At 42.8% G+C, this 24,497-nt stretch overlaps 1 protein-coding gene across 4 annotated transcripts in view; it reads right to left on the minus strand.

Moving 5' to 3' along the window:
• Positions 1–24,497, minus strand: part of LOC119432526 (guanine nucleotide-binding protein G(s) subunit alpha) — a 145,886-nt gene that overhangs the window by 4,339 nt on the left and 117,050 nt on the right. For 2 of the 4 annotated variants that reach the window (XM_049671085.1, XM_049671083.1), the window contains 2 exons: positions 21,119–21,186; positions 9,462–9,527 (listed from right to left, as the gene is read on the minus strand). In XM_049671085.1, coding sequence (XP_049527042.1) covers positions 9,477–9,527; positions 21,119–21,186 — 119 coding nt within the window. In that variant the 3' untranslated portion in view covers positions 9,462–9,476. Of the gene's footprint in view, positions 1–9,461; positions 9,528–21,118; positions 21,187–24,497 lie in introns of those variants that run through there. The other 2 variants (XM_037699694.2, XM_037699702.2) reach the window with 1 other exon arrangement.

The raw sequence follows: 24,497 nt of genomic DNA on the forward strand, positions 1-24,497 counted from the left end.
TCAGTATTCGAAGGACACGGCACATTTAAAATAAACGCTCTTCAAAGGACACCAAAGACTTTTGGGTTACAGCTTCGTTGGAGAGGTTATTCCAATCGTTTATTGTACGAGGAAAAAAAGAATATTTGAAAGAATTGACTCTTTGCTTTAAAGGCATAATTGATGCGGCTCAATTCAATTAACGAGTTGAGCTGCATCAATATGTCGCACCAACCAAGGTGGAAAATGTTGAAATCAAAAGTGGTAAATGCTGGGTACACGCTAAATATCCCGAGCCTTGTGAAAAACTGAGCTGAGTAACTGGGAAGAAACAGCTGATTGTACAGCAAAACTTCAACAAAGTTGAAGGAGGATCCAAAAGTACTTCATTGTAACCATTAATTCATATAAACATTACACACTTTCACTGCCAACACTGCCCACTGGGGAACAACACAGCCCACAGTGGACAATGAAATAAATAAAAAGCATGCATGCATCAATTTATTCTTTCAACATAAACCGATAGCTTGGCTTATCAGTGTTTCACAAATGTGTTGAATTGCTACAGGCCCAATTTCGTGAGATGCCTGCTGTCGGATGTGAATAAATGCTTCTAAACAACAATAAAACTAATTTCTTTTTGCTGGCATCCAGCAAAGAGTTAAATCAGAGGCTTGTACTTCTCTACTACCACGCTCAAGAAACGCTGGCAAGTCGAGCGATCGCTGATAGCATAAGACCAGGATATGATGCCATGAACCCATTAACTGTGCACATGCAGCAGTTTATCAGGCAGCAGTCAAACTGCACCGTAAACCACCACACACCACTGTTTCCCTTTTATTCTGCTGTGACAGTACGACACTAAACCAAAACACAGCGCGTTGGAAGCGCAGACTGCAGAGGATGGTGGGCTTTAAATATGGGTATGACAGCTGCATGGCTTAAAAGATCATTAAAAAACACAGCTGTCACAGAAGGAAATCGACCAAATAGGAATTGCATCGACGGAAGAAGGGGGAAGTGCAGAACCTTGTCCAGGAAGAGATCAAAATCAAAAGCAAAATAGGATTTCAGGAGTATCTCGAAGTATTTTCAACAAGGTGGCATATCTAGGTAGAAAAATAAAGCTATACAGGCCTGTATACAAGATGACGAGGGGAACAATTTGGAGGGAAAAGCTGCAATTAAACACATTAGAAGGAATATAACCAAGCCTTTCAAGAGCATTGAAGGAGTAGACTGGAAAAGGCATATAAGTGAGACTGATAGAGAAAAGGAATTGGTCTTGAAAACCTGAAATTGGAAAAAGGCACAAGAGAAATTACGGAAACCAGATTGGATGGAATAGTGATGAAGTAATCAATAAACTAGGGCCAAAAGTAATATCAATAAGTCCTATAGGACTATCAAATTCTAGATGGTTGGTGACAAATAGGAATGATTCTAATTTAGAAAGGAAAAGAAGTTACATTACGTTCAAAAAGAACCAACATTAAATCACACAGACCAACTACAGGATCATCAGTTGTAAGCACATTAACAATACAACCCATAAAATTGAAGTTATAAAGCATGAGCTGAACAGAAGGAGATAGTAGGAAAACAATAGAATGGTTTTAGAATAGGAGGTGTATGGGCAACCTATTTATAATTCCAGTCTATAGAAACTGCCAGAGCAGAGAATCAACCTTTTGTACTTAGCTTTCCTGGATAAATTTATTCAATTCTGGTGTTTCACGCGCCAAAAGCACGATTCGATTATGAGGCATGCCACAGTGGGGGACTCCGGATTAATTTGGACCACCTGGGTTTCTTTACCATGCAACTAAATCTAATTACACATTCGTTTTTGCATTTTGCCCACACTGAAATGTGGCCGCGATTGAACCCACAACCTCGAACTCCGCAGCGCAATGCCATAGCCACTGGGCAACTGCAGTGGGTAGCTTTCCTCAAATTGTAGTGCATATGACAATGTAAACACAGAATATTTGTGAAACATTTCGTAGAGAGGAAAGTCTAGGGGGTAGACTATGTAATGCTACTAAAGGAAATATAAAACCATGATAAATACAGATAGCATGTGAAGGGTTAACTTGCAGGGAGACAGCTGACATTCAGAAAGTCTTGCACCAGAGTTGCCTGCTACCACATCTACTCTTTATGATATGAAGAGCATGGAAACGAGAATATGGGAAAGTAAGTTAAATTATAGTCATGGGTGTGGCAAATATTAAAAGTTTCAAATACAAGTTTTATAGTCCTTGTTAGTCAATTCATATTCGATTCGAGAATTCACTATTCGAAGTTGGCGAATATTCCTTTAAGTACAGCCTCCCGCATTTTTAGCTATATCGCACGAGCGTCCATCACGCGTCATTTTAGCGCCTTTAAGCAGTGATAATCAGTGAGACCGGCAGAAGTACTCTCAAGTGCACTAAGCACTCTCCTGTGCAAGAGTCGTCTAATGCGATGTTCCCTTCAGGACGACATACGACCATATTATAGCGTTCTCGCGTGACATAGCTAAATATGCGGGAAGCTGTACATAAGGGATAAAACACTTATTGAGTGTCAAGGAAGACAGAATGATGGATGTGAGGCCACTTCTAAACGATTATGCTGCATGTTGGCTGCCGTTGTGCAGGGGCACAATTTCCTGGGCAAACTCATGGGGTAGATAATTTTATTGCAATTATATGGACACTCCAAGCGGATTTCTGCTGTCGTCGTCGCCGTCAAGTTCCGTATAGTCCAACGGCGATGAAATAGTCGCTGCGCGCCGTATGCTGTGTGTGCGAGTGAAAGCGCGCGAGGGACACGCGCTTTCACGAGGAGCGAACGTACGGCAGAGAGCAAACGCAACTTCTTCCGTCGCGCGAAAGGCCATGGGGGGACAGGAGGAGGTAGGGGAGGTGACATTTAGCTGTGGCACCAACTGTATATTTATAAAAACGTTGCGAGGCAAGAAGGTGGTGAAGTGACAAACTGCTGGGGACTGTCTTCTTTAGGTAACATAGAGTAGCATGTTTTCCGAACAGTTGAGGGGGGGAGCCTGCTCAGAATAAAGTGCTTCCTACTGTCGCCCTGAAGGTGCTGCAACCTTTCATGACTTCTAAATAAAATTTCTTATTGTGCTACCGCCCCTCAGCTTTCACCAGAACCAATTTTTCTCTTTGCTTTATGGTGTGTGCCGTCATAGTAGGTTAGTGTCCCCAGTTCACTTAGCTTACTGCCGCATGCTCACACCTGCGCTTGCGCACTTTATATACAGCATTCTCGCGTGTGTCATTTCAAGTTGCGACGGCAAGAAAAAATGATTTTCAACTCATCTCTTATCCCTCAAAGGGTTACCGCGAGATGTCCGCTCACATCGCTTTCTCACAGGCCCGTGATTACTTTGCTTAGAGGCAGGCGCTCACAAACCAACGACGCTGCCATGCGTGTGTCGCTTTTTGCAAGACACACGAGTACTGATAGAATGTTTAGTGATCAAACAATTGGTTACTGCAAGTTTCTCACTTGCTTCGTTTTTCACATGGGTGCAGACTACCGAGTTTGTTTGCGGGTGCCCACATGGCATGTTTCGCTTTCAATATGGTCACAGCCCCTGGGGCTGTACTCTCTAGCAATCCACTTAATTTTCCACTCTTCTATGATGGCCCTTCCGCATTTGTTCGTACATGGCTACGAGGCCAACGCACCGCATCTTTGCTTGGATCACATGCTTTTAGCGCGAAACATCATAAAAATGGAAAATGAAACGGAACGTTATAAAGTATGGGCCTTGGTTGCATGGAACTTAGTTAAAAAAAAAAAAAGGCTTTGCGATTTTTATTACAGTAGTAAAAAATTTATTATTCTGGTTTAATCATGTATTCAACAATAAACTATGTAAATACTGCACACATTTAAAAATTTCTTGTCACTTTACTGCCACCCGAAGTATTACTCGTTTGTTGTTTCTCGAAATATTAAGAATTTAAATTTGCAATAAAGAAATGCGACTTTGGTTTCATAGATTTCTCCAAAAGCTGTGACACTCAAAAGCTTTCACTGCAACAGCCAATAATCCAATTATCCTTTATGAATCCTAGACTTGAGAAAAATAGGGGGAGGGAGGGAGACTTTTGGAGGCACATTCACTTTTCAAGGCTCGTGGCTATGAAATGCCTTCAATGTAGCTATAAAAAAAAGCTAAGTTGATAAATGTTGACTGCTGAAATGTGCTGGGATTTTGGACACTACGAAGTGCAATATATGCAAGGCATCAATAGTATAAATTAATTCTCTGCCACTGTAAAATATAATCTAAGTTACAAGCTTTAAATAAATGCCATCATGAATTAAGATCACAGCATCACTGCAACTGAAATGATCATAGTTGCTGACTGTAGCATGGTGGCGAGATTTGTTTGGTCGTTAGAGATCATGCTTCTGTAACAAAGAAACTCAAATGCAGTTTTAGGGCTGTGGAAGCCTTAGGCTTAGTGACAAAACATTCTGGGAAACAATTATCTGCATAGCGGCAAATTAGCAAGACAAAACTGAGTCACACACTGGAGTTTACAGTACAGCCATAGAGCCCAAAGCTTTTCTTAGTGCTAACTACACTGAGAATAATAAATTGGCATAATTATGTTTACTGTGATATATGCAAGACATCACAAGCATAAACTACTGCTCTGCCACTGCAAAATATAATGCATATATAATCTATGTTATCAGTTTTAATAAAATTCCATCATTATATACGACCACAACATCATTGAAAACATGTTCATTCAGATATGAAATTGGCTTTAGGCTTACAAAGTCTTATAGTCTCATCAATCCAGTCTGTATGCTTGAAAACAGGATGACTGCCATCGTTTGAACGGAACACTGTAAAATCCTTATTTTGCACCTCCTAAACTTTTGTAAATTGTATATCAAAATGTCACAAACTGTGAAAGCATGTGAGAATTCTTGAGCGAAGAACACATCAAGCGGCAAAAAGCATCTGCAAATAGAAGTGATATGCCTCTTTTGAAAATATTTCAAGGTTGTACATGTTCAGCACAATAGTCGAGGGCAAAGCATTTCAGGGACGCTGAAAGTTAAATAGAAGGTAATCGTTGTAGGGCTTATTTACGCATCTGAATTCATGAACATTCAATCCTCCTTTATTTTAGTTGAAGTTCTTTATCTCTACCTCCTCTCAGCATCACCTCCAGCACAAAAGCTACTCACAGATTCTACACTGCCTAAGGCACTACATGCATTTACACTATGCACAGTTAGTAAAATCTGCACAGTATTTACAAAGCATGTTGTTGGTTCTTATGACAACCACATTTGCATCTTCCAACAAAAGGGAGAAAAAAGGGGGGTAGGGAAGGACAGACGGACACACACATACTAACACAAGGACTACAAGACATTTTTCAGAACTCTGACACCTACTTCAGCACAGCTACTGGTTTTATATAAGAATCTAGCCTTAACGCAATAAATAAAATTAAACAAAAAAGCAGCAAACCCCACTTTGCACGTGGAAACATCAGAGCGGTATTGTAATTTTGTGTGTTACTTTGTATCAGAGTTCTATTCCTTTATAAAACCAGTGGCTGCCTGGAAATATTTCCAGTTGTGAAAAGCAATGTGTTGTACTGTCCTTTCTATGGTGCCTTTGCTTTTTCGTGCTACTGTAGATAAATAATTCAGACGTTCCTAGCTTAGCACAAGTTTTTAAGGAATTCAATGAATGCATGTTTAAAATGGTTTAAGAACCCTTGGAATGTTTACCCGAAATCAAGGATATTTCAAATTTTACCAGAATACAGGCAAGTCAGTTTTGCGGTCAATCCACAGTATTGCAGCAAGTCAATCCAACAAGCTGGAGGAAGGTTCATAAAAGAGAAAAACTGTCATGACAATTTTTCTTTTTCATAACCCAGAAATCTAGAATGCCTTGTAACATTAAGGAATGTGCACTATCAGAAAATAATTCACAGCTGCAAAAACAGCATGACACACACGCACAGCCACACATAGGAACTAGCTGTGTATTTTAGTTTTTAACTATAACTCTCTTCCAAAATTTTTTAGAGACCAATGGCATACACCATGCGATGGTTGCGATGCCCGATAATTACTGATGTACTGTCAAAATACAGAACGCAATCACAATGGTGACAATGACTCAACAGGTGAGAACCTGACACATTTTCAAAAGAACTAGCATGTTCTCTTAAACATTAATGCAGCGACTCATATGAGATCAGTGATGCAGTGATTAGTGCACGCGTGAAATAGCTGAAGCATTTCACATTGCAAAATTTGAGGGCATGTGAATCAGCCAGGCTTCTGTATTGCTACCAACAGAAGAAATAGCTTTTCTTTTTGATGGCTCATTATTTTCTTGTTCATGTGACCTTCGGGGATTTTCTTGATTTGTATCAAGGCTGCAGTGTTTACAACAGCACATTTTTCTGAATAAACATTCAGTTGCGCTCTTCCTGTGTTCTTTTCTAGTCATCCTCGTCCATTTGTGGGCTGCTTAGAATGGATCACTTCCAACTTGCCAGCTTCCCCATTTTTCTACAGAAATGAATATAGTGTAAACCCACAAGGTGGAGGGAAATCCATAAAAGGAGAAGTGGCATCCACTAGACAATAGCATAAGCTGCTGCATACTTTTCCTTTCATGGAACTTGTCCTACATAATGAAAACAACGTCTGAAGCATTTCTGTCTGTTTACAGTACTAGAACACTTTGCACACATGCACCTCAGTTCAACTTCAAATCGGATTTGACGACTTTACTCAACCTTACTTAACCTCATACAAGATATTAAGGTGCTTTCATGAGACCTTGTCAAAACAAAGTGAGCGACCTCACTTTGACCTCATCTCAATGCCATTATTGAGGTCAGGTATTTCAGCGCAACCTTACTTTGCAAGTTTGAGTACTCAATGTTGAAAGTAGTTATTTGTGTTCCCCATGCTTAACCTTATCAGTGTCACTGATGCCCTGGTACGTTTCCACGTGCACATCAAAACAAAACTAGGTAAGAGATAGGAAACGAAGGTAGGAATGCGAGGACCATACCAAGGGTGGATTTGTCATTATCCGTGTAATTTTTTTCCCTCCTGCATTATCGAAAATAAACCATTGTGTTTGTTTTATAGTACCAGAGAAAAAAAAACCTGACAATAGGGGTGCATCACTTCCGAGAAAACTTGACACTGAAAGAGTTAAAACTCCTTCAGGTGACAATTTTGTCCATTAAAAGTTTAGTTTAGACTAGAGCACTGCACGGGCTCGGGCTTACCCGAAAGCACGGGCCGGGCCGGGTAGAGCAGTTTTTTCACGGGCTCGAGCCGGGCTCGGGCACGGCGTGTGCTTTTTGACCCGGGCCCGGGCCGGGCTCGGGTTTTTTGACGTGGGCCCGGGCCGGGCTCGGGCTTTCTGGTGGTGCGCATGTAATGTGCAGCAAGTTATTCTCGGGCATCTCAACTCTGACAAAGATGTATTTTTCGGTCTCGGGCCGGGTTCGGGCTGGGCTCGGGCCTAAGGTAAAGGGGTGGCGGGCCGGGCCAGGCGGGTAATGTAGATTATTTCTGGGCTCGGGCCGCCCAATGTAAAAACAGGCCCGGGCTGGGCCCGGGCTGCAAAAATCGGCCTGTGCAGTGCTCTAGTTTAGACACACATTTTGAATTCTGAGAATCGCAAAAGTGCACAGCCATAGAACAAGTGAAGTATTTTCAATTTTTCAGTGACTTGTGAAGTTTACAGAATGTGGACAAATGCGAGAAATCTCCACAGGAACATCAGATACAAGAACATCAATTCTTCAATGTCTAGCATGCATAGAAGGCACCAATGTTTGAATAAATGGTGTATGTAAAGACTGTGAGAAACAAAGGGGCCCTGAACCACCCCTCGGGCTTGGTGAAATAACATAGTCCGTGGGTAGCATACGCTGCTGTGAACATTTCAGCCAAGTTTTGCTGTCGTATGCGGTGCGTGGAGTTCGCAAGCGGAGCGGGAAGTCGGCTTTCTCTCAAAGGTTCTCGTTTCAACAGAAGCCATTTTCCTCACTCTTTTATGCGCTTTATTTCGTAATAAAGCACATTCCAATACGTGGCTGCTATTGGGTGCTGCAGTCAGCTACACTGCGGCCACCGCGGGGTGCCGCCACGAGTCCACTGGCTAAGCACACTGCAGCTCGCTGAGGACAACCGGGTTTGGTTTACATTTACCGTGTCGTAGGCACCAAAATCGGAAGTCGTGGCATCTACGTAAACATCCAACATGAAATTTGAACTGCAAGCCATAGAAGGCAGAGCATTGTGGCCACGCCCCATTTTGCCGTATTCTTTGCAGTGCAAGGCATTGAAGAAGGAATGGGAGCACAGCGGAGGCAGTGTTCGATTGCCAATAACTGCACTTCTGCTGAATGCATTGAAGTACTTTTTGCAGCAAAGTATTTCTGAAATAGCCTATTTTCACTTTAAATGTATTTCTCCACTTTGATAAAAAGTAGTTCAGGGCCTCTTTAAAGAAATGAACCCGTTACATAATGACATACTGATACCAAGAGCAAACACCCAGACATCTACCTTCCAACTAGTTTTTACTAAAACACCTTACACATATCATTGAGAAACTGCTGCACTGGTCCAATAAGAAGTGTCTCAATATGTTTGTGGCACATTTTTATTATTTTATCATTATTTTCATGAGTGAATTTGCCTTTGATGCACTCTCTGCGCACACAGCACCTGAAGGGGTTAGACCCAAGTAAACATGTTCCAATGCCTCTTATATGGGTGACTCAAAGCCATACTAAAGAGAAATAAAAATAACGATTTGCGAAAAAGTTTGTTCAATAAAAGGTTTCAGTTGCGAAACATATGTCCAGGTGTTTATGACATAGGTCAATTATACCTACATGTCGGCTTATTTCTAAATGTGCAAAAATTTACATCGGAAGAAACCATACTAGATACCATCAACTAAATGTTCAGGAGGTGCAGATATGAACCTAAACAGCTGTGGAAAACTCTGACCTAAACAGTCAACTTACAAAACATTCGACCTCGCTCAATCCCAAAACTCCGGTGAGGTTAAGATCACATTGTTCAACTCCCCAACATTTCTAGAAGTTGCCAATGTCACCTGACTTGTGAAGTTGAGGTTATACTGAGGATGACATCATGAGGTCAGAACCTCATGTGGTTGTCAACCTTTGAACACAAAGGCATATGTGCAGAGATCCCTGAAATATCCAAGAGTGATTGAGACAGCAGATGGCAAATCGACTGTTAAATGCAACTTTAACTAAGCTTTAAAAAAAAGAATGTTGTAAGGGGGTGTTACTAATGGCATATTAATGGCAGAAATTTTCAGAATAATTTTTGCATACAGAGTTGGCTTATCAATTAAAATTTGTCCCAGTTAGCCCATAGTACTTGGAGCACCTTACAGAGCAGCTGGAGATAAATTATAGCCTCATCAGACACAGTGTCCATCCTCCTAGACATTGGCTTTCATCCTGTATAATACCAAGCCAGAAAAAAATACAATAAATTCTGGTTCAACACAAGGCAAGGTGCAGGCAACTGTTATATATCAAGCACTTAATAATTTTGTTGCAACCACTTTTCAAGAAAATGTATACTTCATGCGAGATACACTGTTACATCCTCACCAAAGAAGAAAATTAATGTGAAACATACATCAAATGCCATGAGATTATGCAGCACTCCAGGATGAAATGAAACTGTTCAGTTTAACATTCCAAAACTGCACAGTGGGTTATGAGGGACACCATAGTGGAGGGCTCTGGATTATTTTTGATCATGTGGAGTTCTCCAACAGTCACCGAAGTACATGAGTGTGACCTTTAATATCGTGAACTGCGAGTGATTACGGTGGTGGTAACACACCAGCTGAGCTACATGCTCATGTTTGATGGGAAATTGCTCCTCCTGTGTTTGGCATATAATAATGCTTAACACCAGAAAACTCAACACCTCTTCTTTACAATGGTGTGCTTCACAACTGCTTTTATTCCACAGATAAACATTAAAGAAAACACACTCATGTGCCTGTGGTTGCTTTTTTGTTTTGTTTTCCTTGTTTAAGTTACAGCAAAATTTAGCACACAAAGGGCTAGAACTCTTTCTCTGAACGAAATATAGGCCCTAATTGAGGTGCATACAGTTAGTAACCAGCATTACTTCCAAAGGTCAGAAAGTTTATATTAGCAAGAATTTTGTATCATGAAACATCAATGTCTAATTTTTGCAGTACTAAAGGATCACAGTATGCTTTTCTGGTGTGGGAGGAGGAGGAAACAACTTTATTTTGTTAAGTTGGAATGGTGTGGGAAATTTTATTGCAATTAGGTAGTATTTTTTTCTTTCTTTTTTTCGATATTTGTCTAAAAGTTGATTTTACTCGTTACCCGACTTTCTCGTTCAAATATTACTGAACCACTGCTGTTTTAAAAACACACAAACTCAAAATACAAAACATATTTTTCCAGATGCACATGGTTTCATAAATTCTTTAAAATGATTCGTTTGCGCCACTCCAATCCACATCATTTCAAGGCTGCCATTGAGTCCACATTTCACTGGTGTAAACCCTCATGTAATACCCCACACCGGGGCCTTTGAAGTCATAATAATAAATAAATAAAGGTAAATAAATAAAGGAACTCAAAATGGGCGTGGTGAAAGGACTACCCAGAAAGTATTGTTGATGATGCTATTAGCCGAGAACAAGCATTAGACAGAAATTATATTTTTTCGGGCTCAAAGCCACACTTTTCTAAAAACCAAACTAACCTTGTGCTCACTTGCTTGTCTACACTACCGCACGTCAACAACATCCTATCCAAACAGTTTAATATCATTCAGCAGAGTACACATTTGTGTACAATTTTCACAGAGTCACCTCGAGTTGTCTATCGCTGGGGAAGCAACCTAAGAGATATCCTCATCAGAGCCAGAACAACCAGGATTCAAAACACGGAATCAGGTTACAAACCGTGGGGTAAGCAACGCTTCAAAGTTTGCGAGCATATGACTTCAAGCTGCGTTACTAAAGCTATCTTGTCTGATCTTACATTCAAAATTAAGGAACTAGCTGACATTGTGACAGCCGTAATGTGGTCTATATGTTCCACGGTGATGTCTGCAACCAACAGTATATAAGTGTTTTTCCGAGCATGAAAGAAGCCCGCGAATACGCGCAAAGTGCCTCGAGCGACCAGTCGCGTGGCAATTCTGCGTGTATTCACGGGCTCCTTTCACACTCGGAAAAACACATTTATGTAGCACGTATTGAGCAACAGGAAAGCTGTATCGGGAGTTTTTTATGTTGCTCCACAACTTTCTTATTAAACTTTGATAATTAGGACAGTACTTCTCGAGTTAGATAATTATATACAATTAGCTAATTAAATCTCAGTAACGAAAAAATTACTGGCGGCTACTCCGCTGTACTGGAAACAATACGCACTAGGTTTGCTTCGCATAATGCCGTCCCTCTTTTTTTAAATCGGGCTGTGTGATAGCTGGGACACCCTGTATATTGTAAAGAGAAGGCGCAGGGCTGTGTGAGGAGAGGAAAAAGGGGAACAACAAAGAAATGAACAAGTGCACAACGCATTCGCGGGGACCGCCTCTTATCTCATCATAACAATGACACATAACAATGACGTAAATAAAATCACACCCTTAAGGCGGAAGCCACGTGTCCTCATGGGTCCTTGGCATTCTGGGTCCCTCCTGCGAGGAAACGCCGTCCCCGTTTCCTCGGTCATGGAGCCTGCTACCTTATCACCGCCATAAGTACCCACCGTATGGTCCGGGGGCAGTGTCAAAGTCTCCACGGTGGCTCCAAAGCAGGACTACACCGGTGACATTGCTCGGACAATCTACATGTTGTCACAACAGCTCCACGATAGAGCCAGCATATTTACTTCTGTCATTAGTTGCTGCAGCCGGTTGTCATGGGACTACTCAAGTTTCAACTACTATCAGGATGACCCCATTCTTTGGTTGCAGACAATCAATACAATGGGTGATCGCCATGCCTAGCCAGACAGAAAAAAATGGCTGGTTGCATCAAAGTGACTTCACTGTGCCACCAAGGCATGGGACTACAAAGGCCCCACCTACCAGTCCTGGGCAGAAAGGAGTGGAGCTTTAGTAACAGTCGTTTGAACACCAGCCAGCATATCACTTAACTCCATTGGCTCCAAACCAATCATTAAACACGTGGCACACAACCGCTGCTGCTTTGACACTGCTGTCTATGCTAGCCAAGCTGCTGTGACAACCCAGTAAAGCTCGGGAGCAGTACCACCATGCTGTTGCAATTACGCCATGCAAAGTTATGACAGGTGGGCTCACAGCCTGCCCCACTGTAGACCATGGATATGGGCTGTACTTTCCACAGCGGGTCTCAGACTCTGTGTCGGTATACGACACTACCCCGTTTTCACTGCCAAACTCCAAGACCCCTTCTCAACCACACCAGTTGGTGATGCGGCCTTCACACTTTACATCACTTGGATCCTGTCCGTCCTGTTGTACTTGACACGCTACCACGCCAGGACTCTGTACATCACTTGGATCCTGTCCGTCCTGTTGTACTTGACACGCTACCACGCCAGGACTCTGTACATCACTTGGATCCTGTCCGTCCTGTTGTACTTGACACGCTACCACGCCAGGACTCTGGCCTAGCCACAGACCCCGAAAATAAGATACTTCAGAAGCGATCGGAGCCTCACCTTCAGATTTCACTGCAGTAATTGGCCAAATGCACGCCCATTCACTCCGAGCAGATTGATGTCTCGCTAAAGGAAGCCAAGGTGACCAACATGACTGAAGTCATCATTATCGAAGACCTGCCCGTACGACCCAAGTCTCCTCATCAGACGCGCGCGCGCGCAAGAGACCACCGGTTTTGGCTCGGAGATAACAGTACATTGTTTTGAGCCCTGAAAAGCTCACACCTTCACCTCTGCCACTGCCCATAGTCGGCCTGTCATCTCCGATTGATGTCACAGGCTCTGACCAGGAATCGCCCATTATTTTACATTCGAACATGGACGATTCAGCAGGACGCGGTTATCATACTCCAGCGATTCAAGCGTATTGGTGCGCCTTGATTCGTCAGCAGCAATGCTGCAAAGGCACACCCAACTAGCCACTATCCAGTGTTCAGGATCTCCTCCCATGCTTTCCCAGCTGCGACAGGATAATCGTCTGTGTAGCCTGGACAGTCCCAAAATAGCCAATGCCACCCACCGAATCCATCTTCAGCGACCAGAATGGTCATGAAGTTCTGCCGGAAACTTCCAGCGTGGCCGAGTGTGAAAAGGAAAGGCACAGGGCAGCGCAAGGAATGAAAAAAAAAAAAAAAAAAACGAGAAAGAACAGGGTTTGTACAGAACATTCGACTCAAATTCAAAGACAATTCAAGGATGCCAAAGGCCGAAATTCAAGGAGGGGGAAACAAACGTTATTCATATACATACAGTGAAAAATAGTGAATATGTGATTGCACTGCTGAGCTCAAGGTCGTGGGTTTGATCCTGACCGCAGCGGACTAATTTCAGTGGGGGCAAAATGGTGTAGCTATTCACACGCTACAAGCTTTTCAGGTGGCTTTTCAAAGTTTACTTTCCAAACATTGCAATGACGTCAAATGCACGATGGTTAGTAGTGTCTGACTTCAGCCAAAGATACTGGCCGTGTTATAGCCAAATGACTGAAACGTACTTTGAGCTAGGCATTTCTAGAGCTTAGGGCTCGCAAATGGAGCCATGATGGCTAGCCGTGGCATGAACTGACTAGCAAAATAAAAATCGTGGTACAGCTTAGTTGCTTGATCTGGCTTCGTATGGCTCCACGATGACAATGGCAATCTAAACAAGTCTTTCATTGGTGGCTGTAGACACAGCACAATGCCATCACTTAGCAACACTCGGAAAATATCTTGGTTTGTTTCCTGACAGACAGTGCCCATGGCATAGCCCTGACGTAGAGTTTGTTACTATGAAAGTTCAAAAGTCACCCTTAACTCCAGTTTTCAAGGAATTTAAGCAGCACATTTATTTTCAAGGCGTTTCAAGGGCCCCTGAATTTTTTCTTCCATATTAAAGGATTTAAAGGAAGGGAACAAGTAAACAAGGCATAGACAGGGACAGCTTCTTGCCTCCTCATTATTACCCCCCCACACACACAGTCACACACACACACAGTCAAACCTCGATTTAATGGAATTCCCGATGTAACACGCTATTTTTATTTATTTCTCTATCTTCGACGCATCGAAGGTAATGTATTTTTTTTCGCGATTTAACTATGTAATTTCATGACGCGGTTTCGAATTAACAAAGTTTTCGGCCATTTCAAGCACGTACGGTTGCTAGATTTACTAGCCTGCATGGCTAGTAAATCTAGCAAGAAACTATAAATATGTCGGTAGAGGAAAAAGTTATTTCAGGCGTCTTTCCGTATCAAAAGTTTGAGCGGTAAAACCGCCACCAAAGCGCATGCATTGGTAAACTTGCGGAGGCCGCGGGGCGCGCGGCAGCTCGTAGCGCTCGAAGAAACTGAAGCTGACTATTTCTTCTGCGCAAGGGGGAATGGGGAGGGAGTGAACACATGGTAACGAGATCAAGCACGCGCTGGGGGAGGGGAATGCGTGCCCTCCTCACGCACGGACGTGCACGGCCCACGCGCTGTATCTTGGAGATAATCTCTGCTCGGCAAGTGCAAAGACAGAGCCGAAATGGTTGGTGCTTTGACACGCATTTTGTTGTTCCAGCGCATCTAGTGTTGGCGGTCGCGTAATCTCAAGTTTCCGAGACACGGAGCGAAGCGCTCGCTTGCATTACGACTACTAGTTCGGGGTCATCGAGTGAGATCTGTTAATGTTTGCCTGAGCGTGCTTGACACCGATAAACCTACGAGTCTTACACACTTCGTGGTTGTCTCTTCGATATCGTCATCAATACTCCGCCTTTTTGGCGAAACTGGATGAATATCCATATCTTTTTATGCTTTTGTTTTTCTTTTGTGGGCGCCAGCTGCAGGCACTAAGCACGGCCAACTATGGCGTCTGAGATATACAGCGCTGCGCGACGCAACACTCGCAAATCTCAGCCGCCGTGAGCCACGTCGACGCATTGCCCTTGGCGCGATCTGTACCGCACACGCTGGCACTCTATACCGTGCTATTATGGTCCAACCTTGTTGCAATTTGTTTTTAAGTGCTTGCTAACAAGATACTATGCCCCAGGAATACTCTGGGAATTCGTGAAGTTGTTCTTCATGCTGAAACTTTAAAATATAGACAGGGGTGTCGTGTTGAAACCATGCGCAAGATAAGAGCCCCAGCATGTTCAGCTAGCACTTTGTCTTCATTTGAACCATAATCAGCGCTACCATTAGGTGGGCAAACGTGCAGTGAAGCGCACTTGCGAATTAGGAAAAGCATTTATAAGGTGTACTCCAATCAGCGTGGACTCTTCGCGTAGTAGCCCATTCAGATGCCACAAAATGCCACTTCCTACTTCCCACAGAGCACCTTGAAAACGCAATGAGCAGCCCAATAGCTACGGCCTTGCATTATAAATGGTTTAGGCCATATTTCACAATTTCTATTGCATGATTTAAGTAAACCAAAGTGTGTTTCAACATATTTATCACTATACAAGATATGTAGGGAAACCTAAGTAAACTAAAGAAATACAGACCAACTGCCAGCTTGTTTGGACTGCTCTAAAGCGTTCCGCTCTTACAGTAGCCTTGACATGAGATAATGCTCGTCTCCCATCTATATACATCATTTCAAGTTTATCTCATACCCTTTCTCTACTCAGCACAGAGGTAGTGGTGGTCAACTAATCTGTCTTTATCATGTTTGCCTTTTCATTTCGTATCGAGCAAGGAGTGGCTCCACTGAAGTGAGTTCAGTGGCTGATCGAGCAAGATGACTGCGGCAGTAAAGACAACTCAATATGCCATTTCTTTATGCGAGGACATGATGTTGACCAACAATATATAGGGTGTCCCAGCTTACATTTAGCCAACCTGTTCAACGATTTAAAAAACACGGTGCAAAATATAATTTTAAGACCTACTGTGTTCGGTCACCAGACTTCTAACGACCGAATACCGTAGGTCTTATAATTGCATTTTGCATAGTGTTCTCTCATTTTTTTTTTTGAACAGCTTGCGTAATGTTAGCCGAGACACACGGTATACATCGGGACAAGTCATTATTAAGCTGGGTGGAGCAGCAGCAGAGGCTTGGATTCTACTGGCGAAAAGTAGTTTCTCTCTCCATTCCATTCCCTTTATTGCGAATTAGAGAAATTGGCTAGTTTTTTTTCTTGTCTAGCCACTGCGAAGAATGTGTTCTACAAAACGATGTGCAAAATTCTGCTAAGCAGTGTTAGAATAAAGGGAAGATCTATAGGCTCATGACTTCACTTTGACCTCAAGCGCGAGGCATAGAATAAACCGCACGAAAATCCAAGCAGAAAGGCGCTGGTCAATACCAGGTAGGTAGAACAGCACGCTTTTCTTTCTAAGTACTTATTTAGCAATTATGTTTTGCCGCAAACAAAAGTATGCTGCACCTGCACTTTGAAACGAGTGGGGCCAAGCTCCTTTTCCCCTGTGAAAAGAGAGAGACCCACATCTGCATGGCTCTAAGAAGAATAAGTTACTACTCAAAGTTCAAACTTTTCAAAACCAAGAAGCATTCTTGGGGACCAGGCGGCATTTCATGTTTGCTTTCTGAATTTAGATGCGATAGTGGATCAGTAGACCAGAGTTTTATTGCTTCAATTGAACTCTGAAATGCAGAAGTTGGTCAACACGTCGTATCCGTACCAGGATTCACTAAGTTCTACAAATTTGCAATGATCTATGGCTTCCAATCTAAGCTATAACTTTTTCGACTACAGGCTACATTTCTACTATGGGGCTTTTCTCATTACCTAATCAATACTTAGAGCATACAGCAGTCAAAAAGCACAGTGCATCCATTTCCATTCTTTTTTTTTAATCAAATTTGCAACTCTATGAAGTCCTTCAGCCTCAAATGCCTGTGATTTTCGACAAATTTATTGGACCCGTTGAGTATTTTTGACACAGAAATGCAATACCATTCAAAGCCATCAATCTTTCCAAGAAAGGCGAAAACAGGAACATGTATTCTTGTTCAAAACGTGTTTAGCCTGTGAACTAGCTCTAAAATCTGCTAAACTCTATAAGGTAATCATTTGCAATGAACATTTCACACTGAACTTTACTGTATTAGCCATTATTGTATTAGCCATTATAATGGTAAAAATCTTTGTTTCTACATGCAGTCTACAAAAAAAAAAAAGCTTTCTAGCACCCTTTCACACCATTGGGGTGCGTGCTGTCAATAAGTGCTTACAGATGTATGGCAGGCACTCTTTCTCTTCAAGATGCTTCCGCAAGTATACGGCTGTTCTACAGTTTGGCCATTCAAACTGTTGAACAGCTTCGTAAAGGCTGGGCATGAATTTCCTTGAACTAATTGTTTCGTCAATGTCATGATAAATAGAGCGAAATAGGGGTCTATGAGTGTGCAAGACCTGTAGCTGCAATGTGGAGAACAACATATCAGAACAAAGAAAGTCAACCCTAATCTTCCCATGGAATAGCTCTATCTTGTCCATTTGGTGTCTATTCGGACCATCTGCACCATTTATATCTGACATCCCTTATTACGTAACGAATGAGAAAGCCGAAAACGCAGTGCAATTAGATATAGCATGCATCGCACAGTATACTGCCATAAAAAAAGATTATTATTTGCTGCCATCATAGTTGTCCTTTCTATGGTACAGGACTTCTTTCAACACCTTCCCGACGTCCTGGAATAATATGGTGCTACGATTAGAAACTTCACAAATAAATTAATGAGAAAGGCTTCCCTTATTGCGAGCCTTCATCGAGGAAAAAAAAGTGGAGTACTACAAAATGTTTCAATGGGCTTTATAAACATGCTCTGTTTGTACTAAAAGGTATTACAGTGTAGACCGCTTATAATGTAAATCGCCGGAGTCATGAATATCTACACTATAAGCGGTACCCGCACTATAACCAAAACAACGATTTTCAAGCCCTGCACGTATGCAAAACATGTAGACCAAGCAGCCGCGCGTATCCGAGAATCGAAGCATGCGACTGGGAGTTTTGCATCCGTTTAAATTTACTAACGTTGAAAGGTTAATGTCCAAGTACCCACGATCTTCGCATGATGCAGACAAAGTAATAATTTATATTAAAAATGTCTCAGTTTCACCCGAAAGGCGAAGCATCAATTGCGATAGCAAATTAGTAGAGAGCTACAAGAAGTAGGGATAGTAGTTTTATCGGCTGCATAACCTTGACACATTCGCTCACTAACTGAATTAACACGCGTGGTGTCAACGCGCACAAGCAAACATGAATAGACTCAATGACTGCAGACAAGCACTGTCAAAACGCAGGCGTGCGGAAACACGGCCGCCGCAGCGAGCGAAGGTTCGTGCGGTTTATCGCTTCGATGGAAACTGAGCGGCATAAGCACAGTGCATACAAAGGTCAGAGCCGTGTGGAAATCGCGTTCAAGATACGGTGCGCGCGGCAACACCGACAGCCAGCACAGGCGCGAACGCATTTGTTGGCAGAGTAGAAGCCGCCCCCCCCCCCCCCTCCCTCCCGCGCTGCCTTCCCGCGTTGCTCCTTTCACGTGGGAGATTGCGTCGCCAGTTCCCCTTGCGCCAGGTTGCAAGATACGCATTTGGTGCCGCAGCACAGCGTTGCCCCCTTCCCTCCCTCCCATACCCCCACGGCCTTTTGCGCGATGGAAGCCGCGTTTGCTCTCCACTGTGCGTTCGCTCTCCGTGAAGGCGCGCGTCCCCTGCGTGCTTTCATTCGCACATACGGCGCGCGGCGACGATTTTATCGCCCTTGGACTCATGCTCCATTTCTCATGCTCCTCCTCCGCATCACCCTCATTGATCACCTATCCCATCGAAGGGCACACCTCATTGAGAAGCGTGCTCGCTACCGCCCTTGTCGGCGAGATTTTCCCGCGGAAGCCGTATTATAACCGGTATTTCGTCTCACGCGGCTGCACTGTAAGCGGTATGCATATACATGGAGTGCTATGGCAAAATTAACGGGAGTTTGAAAAAACGGTACTATATCCGGTCCTGCACTATAAGCGGTTACGTTATAAGTAATCTATAGTGTAGCAATGTGTGCTTTTCATGGTTTTCTTCTTTCTTTCTGGGGTTTTACGTCCCAAAACCAGTTCTGATTATGAGGCACGTCGTAGTGGAGGGCTCCGGATTAATTTTGACCACCTGGGGTTCTTTAATCTGCACTACAACGCAAACACACGGGCGTTTTTTGCATTTCAGCCTCCATCGAAATGCGGCTGGAGGCGAAACGTGGCAGCCGCAGCCGCGATTCGATCCCGCGAACTCATGCTCAGCAGCGCAATGCCTCAGCTAACTGAGCCACCGCGGCGGGTAGTCCGTTTTTTCCCTCATGTTAATTAAGAACAGCTGCAACTCATGAAACCAGGCGAAAACGAGCAAGCAAGTTTGTCTCACCAACTGCATGCAGTGAAGCTAAAGCTCTGGGCCACCCCAGTCAACTAGAATAGAAAACCATAAAAAGGGCTCCTCTATTGTCCACCTCTGATCAACCGCTGGGTGATGTCAACTGGCACAACACGGGTGAGCCTTCTCCCTACTCAGAACACACGACTTTGCACTGAACAGAGTTATTCAGAGCGAGACAAAAACCAGAGTTGTGCATCTCCAAAAAGCCAACAAGGTTTGCTCTATAGTCCACCAGTAATTCTTTGGTGACCCTTCCATTCGCACTGCAATGAAGCAGTGGTGACAGGTGCTATATAAGTGGGGAGTGCCACCCCGAACCCCCTGGTGGCCCTTAAGGAGTAAATTTTTTAGACCACGGACAAGTGGAAACATGCAGCGGCTGAACAAAACTGCCTTTTTCAAGATAGCCGCTATGAAATTGCCGCCTTAAACATAAAATTGAAGCAAAATTAAATCAATTTCATCCTGGCACTCACAGTGGACCTAAAACGAGAGAAGTTACATAGTGGAGCATGCAACATTGCTCAGGGAGCCAGACTTTTCCAGATAAACCATGGTCATTCGTTCTGAAGTTTTGTCAGGCATGGCATTCAGCAGTGGGTTTTGATTTATGAATGTTGCACATGAGTGTTCTCTTTTGAGTAAACCTGAATACGCTTCATTACATTGCTTGATATAATAAAGGCACTGTCAGCCAGAACGATTTCAATTACAAAAAAGCACGTAGGACTGCACCAAGAAAGAACCAAGATCACGTTTGGCCTGTCCGTGTTATACACTGTTCACAAAAAGCTTGATGGCCAGTGCCACATTTGAAACTCGACTGTAGCAAGCAGTTGCTGGATTTACTCAAATCCAACAACTCAAAAGCTGCAGGGCACACCTGCACGAGGTTCCTGCTCACAGCTACGGCAGCCTAAAAAAGCACTGGCCTTCTATTATGATGAAACAGTTTAAAGCAGCCACATCAAACAACCTACAAACCATTGCAGTCATGCAGAGACTTCTAACATATATGGTAGTATCAAGCCAAAATAAGACAAACACAAAAAAAATCTAACTTGTTAATGATCATTACAAGAATTTGTGATGTGGCACTATTGAAATCCACTGGAAGCTAACACAAGCCGCCGATTCCCACTACAAAGATTAATAGAAAGCTCAAGCTATCTTGGAGCAGCAGGAATGAAACAAGCCAAAGTGCCCAACTTCAACCTTGCAACAGCCACAGAAAATGAACTTTGGCCATCATGCATGGCGAGGACAGCAGCCTGAAGCATGCTTCATGCACACTGCAGAAGTGTGGGGTCACAAAATGCAATGCCACTAAACTGCATCATACATGACATCTCTTGGGAGGCTACAGCAAGTAGCTTCATAGATGAAGATGGAATTGGCAGAATGTTACACACCATATGTGTGCAAATATTGAATAAAAATATAACACAGAGACTTACCAAGAATTCATCTCTGATGAAGTACTTTGCTCGAATGACTTCAGGGTCTTCTCCTGTTTCAATAACAGCTGGAAGAAAAAAACAAGAAAAAAAAACAAGGTGAATCTTGGCCATCATCAGAATCTTTATGGTGGCCTGCTTTACAAAAACAAGCACCTTCTACGCTTAGAGGCAATTAATTGACTGATTATTGTGGTTTATCGGCGCAAGCGCCAGATGTGGCCAAAGAGCGCCACTTAGAGGCAATTAAGACACAAAGCTAGCATAAACCACAATGAATTCTTCATGTTGGTCAGTTACAGCATCCGTAAGTCACAATGAGATGAAATGCAACAGGGGAGGGACCTGAATAGTCAGACCACAGAAACACTTCTACAAAATGCTCAGTACAAGGACACTCCACCTCTATGAGAATGGGGCCACCCCGAGGCTTCAAAAGTGCTTGGCAGCTGGAGTGAGCGATTAAAGGCTGCTGAAGGCATCAAGGAACCCAGACACCTCTCCTACCGACGAAAGCTCCTACCGAGGAACAGCCTTGATGGTTACATGTGGTAAAAACCAAAGAAAAGGTGCCTGTCTGCAAATTCCCAAGGGGATGAGCGCTTGGATAGAATGCGAGCAAGCGTGCATGTTGGGCGCTTCCCGACATGTGACTGGAGCCGATATTTTCGCATGGCAGTGGGGGCCTGACAAATGTCCGCAAAAGGTAAACACGAGGCTCATAAGTGTGCAAACAACGAAAGCACAGGTTCACCAGGCAATATGAATTAATGTTCTTTATTGCTATCTTTCTATCCCAACACACTGTCTTGCTAATGTTAAACATGTCGTGGTTTGTATGTCCAAAACATGCCCTTATGAGTGCTTGGAAATGTTTCAGGCTACAACATGGAAATAAGTGGCTGATTTCAATACCACTTTCAATACAGCAGCATAAAGGACAATACAAAAGCAGTTAATAAATGTGCTACCATTCAAGCAAAAGTTAAAGTGGGCTCTCAGTTTGCTTCTGACTCCTGGGACCCTGCTAATGGCACTGTGCTGAGCATGGCTTTTCTCCGCGCTGTAGCTCTGGCCATGTTTTGTTTCAATGGCTGACATATTTGTCTACTTAATGGTGGATTCTGTGCTAATTCAATGACAATACCTCAATGCAACCTTAAAGTGCAATTAAGATGTGTTAGCCCATAAATCAAAAGGACTTCAAAGTGATGTCACATCCTAAATGGGCAAGGCAGGGCACATTATGGACCAGAGTACGCTCTCTGCTAAAACTTGCTTTTGCCCAAAGATGAAAAGCAAAGGTAGAGTCATGTAATGACAACAAAAACTGTAAAGAGTGAGATAGAGGAATGTTGTTGGCCCCATAATGGCATGACGTAGCAAATAAAAACAGGAAGGTCCTGTCAAATTTGGGAAACCCACTTCTGGGTTGACAGTGGCATGTTTCCAGTGCTAACTAAAATGTAGAGCCCTAAAACTGTTCAATAAAAAGACTTTCTAATGTATTTCACTTCATCATCATCATCTTCATCAGCCTATTTTTATGTCCACTGCAGGACAAAAGCCTTTCCCTGCGATCTCCAATTACCCCCGTCTTGCGCTAGCTGATTCTACTTTCAACCTGCAAATTTCCCAATTTCTTCAACCCACCTAGTTTTCTGCCATCCTCGACTGCACTTCCCTTCTCCTGGCACCCATTCTGTAAATCTAATAGTCATTCGGTTACCTACCTTACGCATTACATGGCCTGCTCAGCTCAATTTATTTTCTCTTAATGTCAATTAGATTATTGGTAACCCTCGTTTGCTCTCTGATCCACACCACTCTCTTCCTGCCTCTTAAGGTTAAGGCTAACATTTTTCATTCCATTGCTCTTTATGCCGTCCTTAATTTGTTCTCGAGCTTCTTTGTTAACTTCCAAGTTTCTGCCCCCTATGTTAGCACCGGTAGAATGCAATGACTGTACACTTTTCTTTTCAACAACAGTGGTAAGCTTCTAGTCAGGATTTGGCAATGCCTGCTATATGCACTCCAACCCAATTTTATTCTTCGGTAAATTTCCTTCTCATGATCAGGGTCCCCTGTGAGTAACTGACCTAGATAAACATACTGCATTACAGACTCTAGAGACTGACTGGCAATTCTGAATTCTTGTCCACTTATTGATGTAAAATATAAAAAACAACTAATTCACTCATTTGCTCCAAGACTCTTGATAGCTTTTGGAATTCTCATCTATCATCCATGAAAGTTGCTTTCAGGAAGGAAAGGCTGGTGTATGCTGTCTTGCAGAGTTCTGGAACAATAGCATTTTGGATTGCGGATGGAGGGTATTTACTACGTGGCCTATTATATGTTTCGAGTTCGCCATGACAAAAACAAGGTCAAACATGTGGGCGCCTTTAGACTTATACACCGGTGACAAAGGAGCAGCCATAATTAAGTAGAATTCTGTAACGCGACCTGCTTGGAACAGTTTACAATGGTAACTCTTTGATCTTTCCGATTCATTACATGCTAAAATTGTGTTTCATAATTGGAGAAATAATGATAAAACGTTCTTTACTCAATTCCTCGTCGAAACCTTAGTGCCTATGTGTGTGATATCACAAATTCAAAATTTTTATTCTCGTATTTGGACTATTTTTGCTTCAGATAAGTTCCCAAAACTGGCTATTAGGTTGAGTTTTTGGCTCCTTCAGAATGCAATGTAGTCATTCGTTAATGAAAAACAGTTTGCTTAGATCCATTCAAATGCTACCCAAATCCATGTCTTTCACGAGAGAAAGTGTGGAACTTCAGGGCAGCGCCACCACCCAGATTTTATTTTTGCGTCTTTTCGCCCTTACCAAGTCTCCTCCCTCACAGTAAAAAAGGATTTTTACGTTTATGAAGCATAATTATTGTGCTAACAAGGCTTAATTAAACATTTTTCTTCGTTGTACCAGTAAGAATTATCCGCTTGATATAAAATCTATTCTTGATATAAGCGCGAAGACGACACGGACGGAGGCGGAAGAAGACAGGACGAGCGCTTCTTCCGCCTCCGTCCCTTCTTCGCGCTTATATCAAGAATATGTTACTGTACCAACTCGCCCAACTATCCATTCTTATAAAATCTAGTTAATCAAATTATGTTTCCTAACAAGCTTTTTTTAACTATATAGATGTAGAAAACATTAAAATTTTGCTCTAGAAGTGCAGTTCGAAAAGCACATCCAGATAACCTGCTATTGGAAGATGACCGCATAAAGGCTTGCAAAGAAATTGAAAGCAGAGGCAAGCAAGGACCATTTTTAGATGCTGTCCTTGTTAGAATGAGAATAAAATCAAGACCAAGCAGTTTTTTTGCAGAGCAGCTACTGGCAAAATAATT

Source organism: Dermacentor silvarum, chromosome 1, assembly GCF_013339745.2.
Source record: "Dermacentor silvarum isolate Dsil-2018 chromosome 1, BIME_Dsil_1.4, whole genome shotgun sequence".
Lineage (NCBI taxonomy): Eukaryota > Metazoa > Arthropoda > Arachnida > Ixodida > Ixodidae > Dermacentor > Dermacentor silvarum.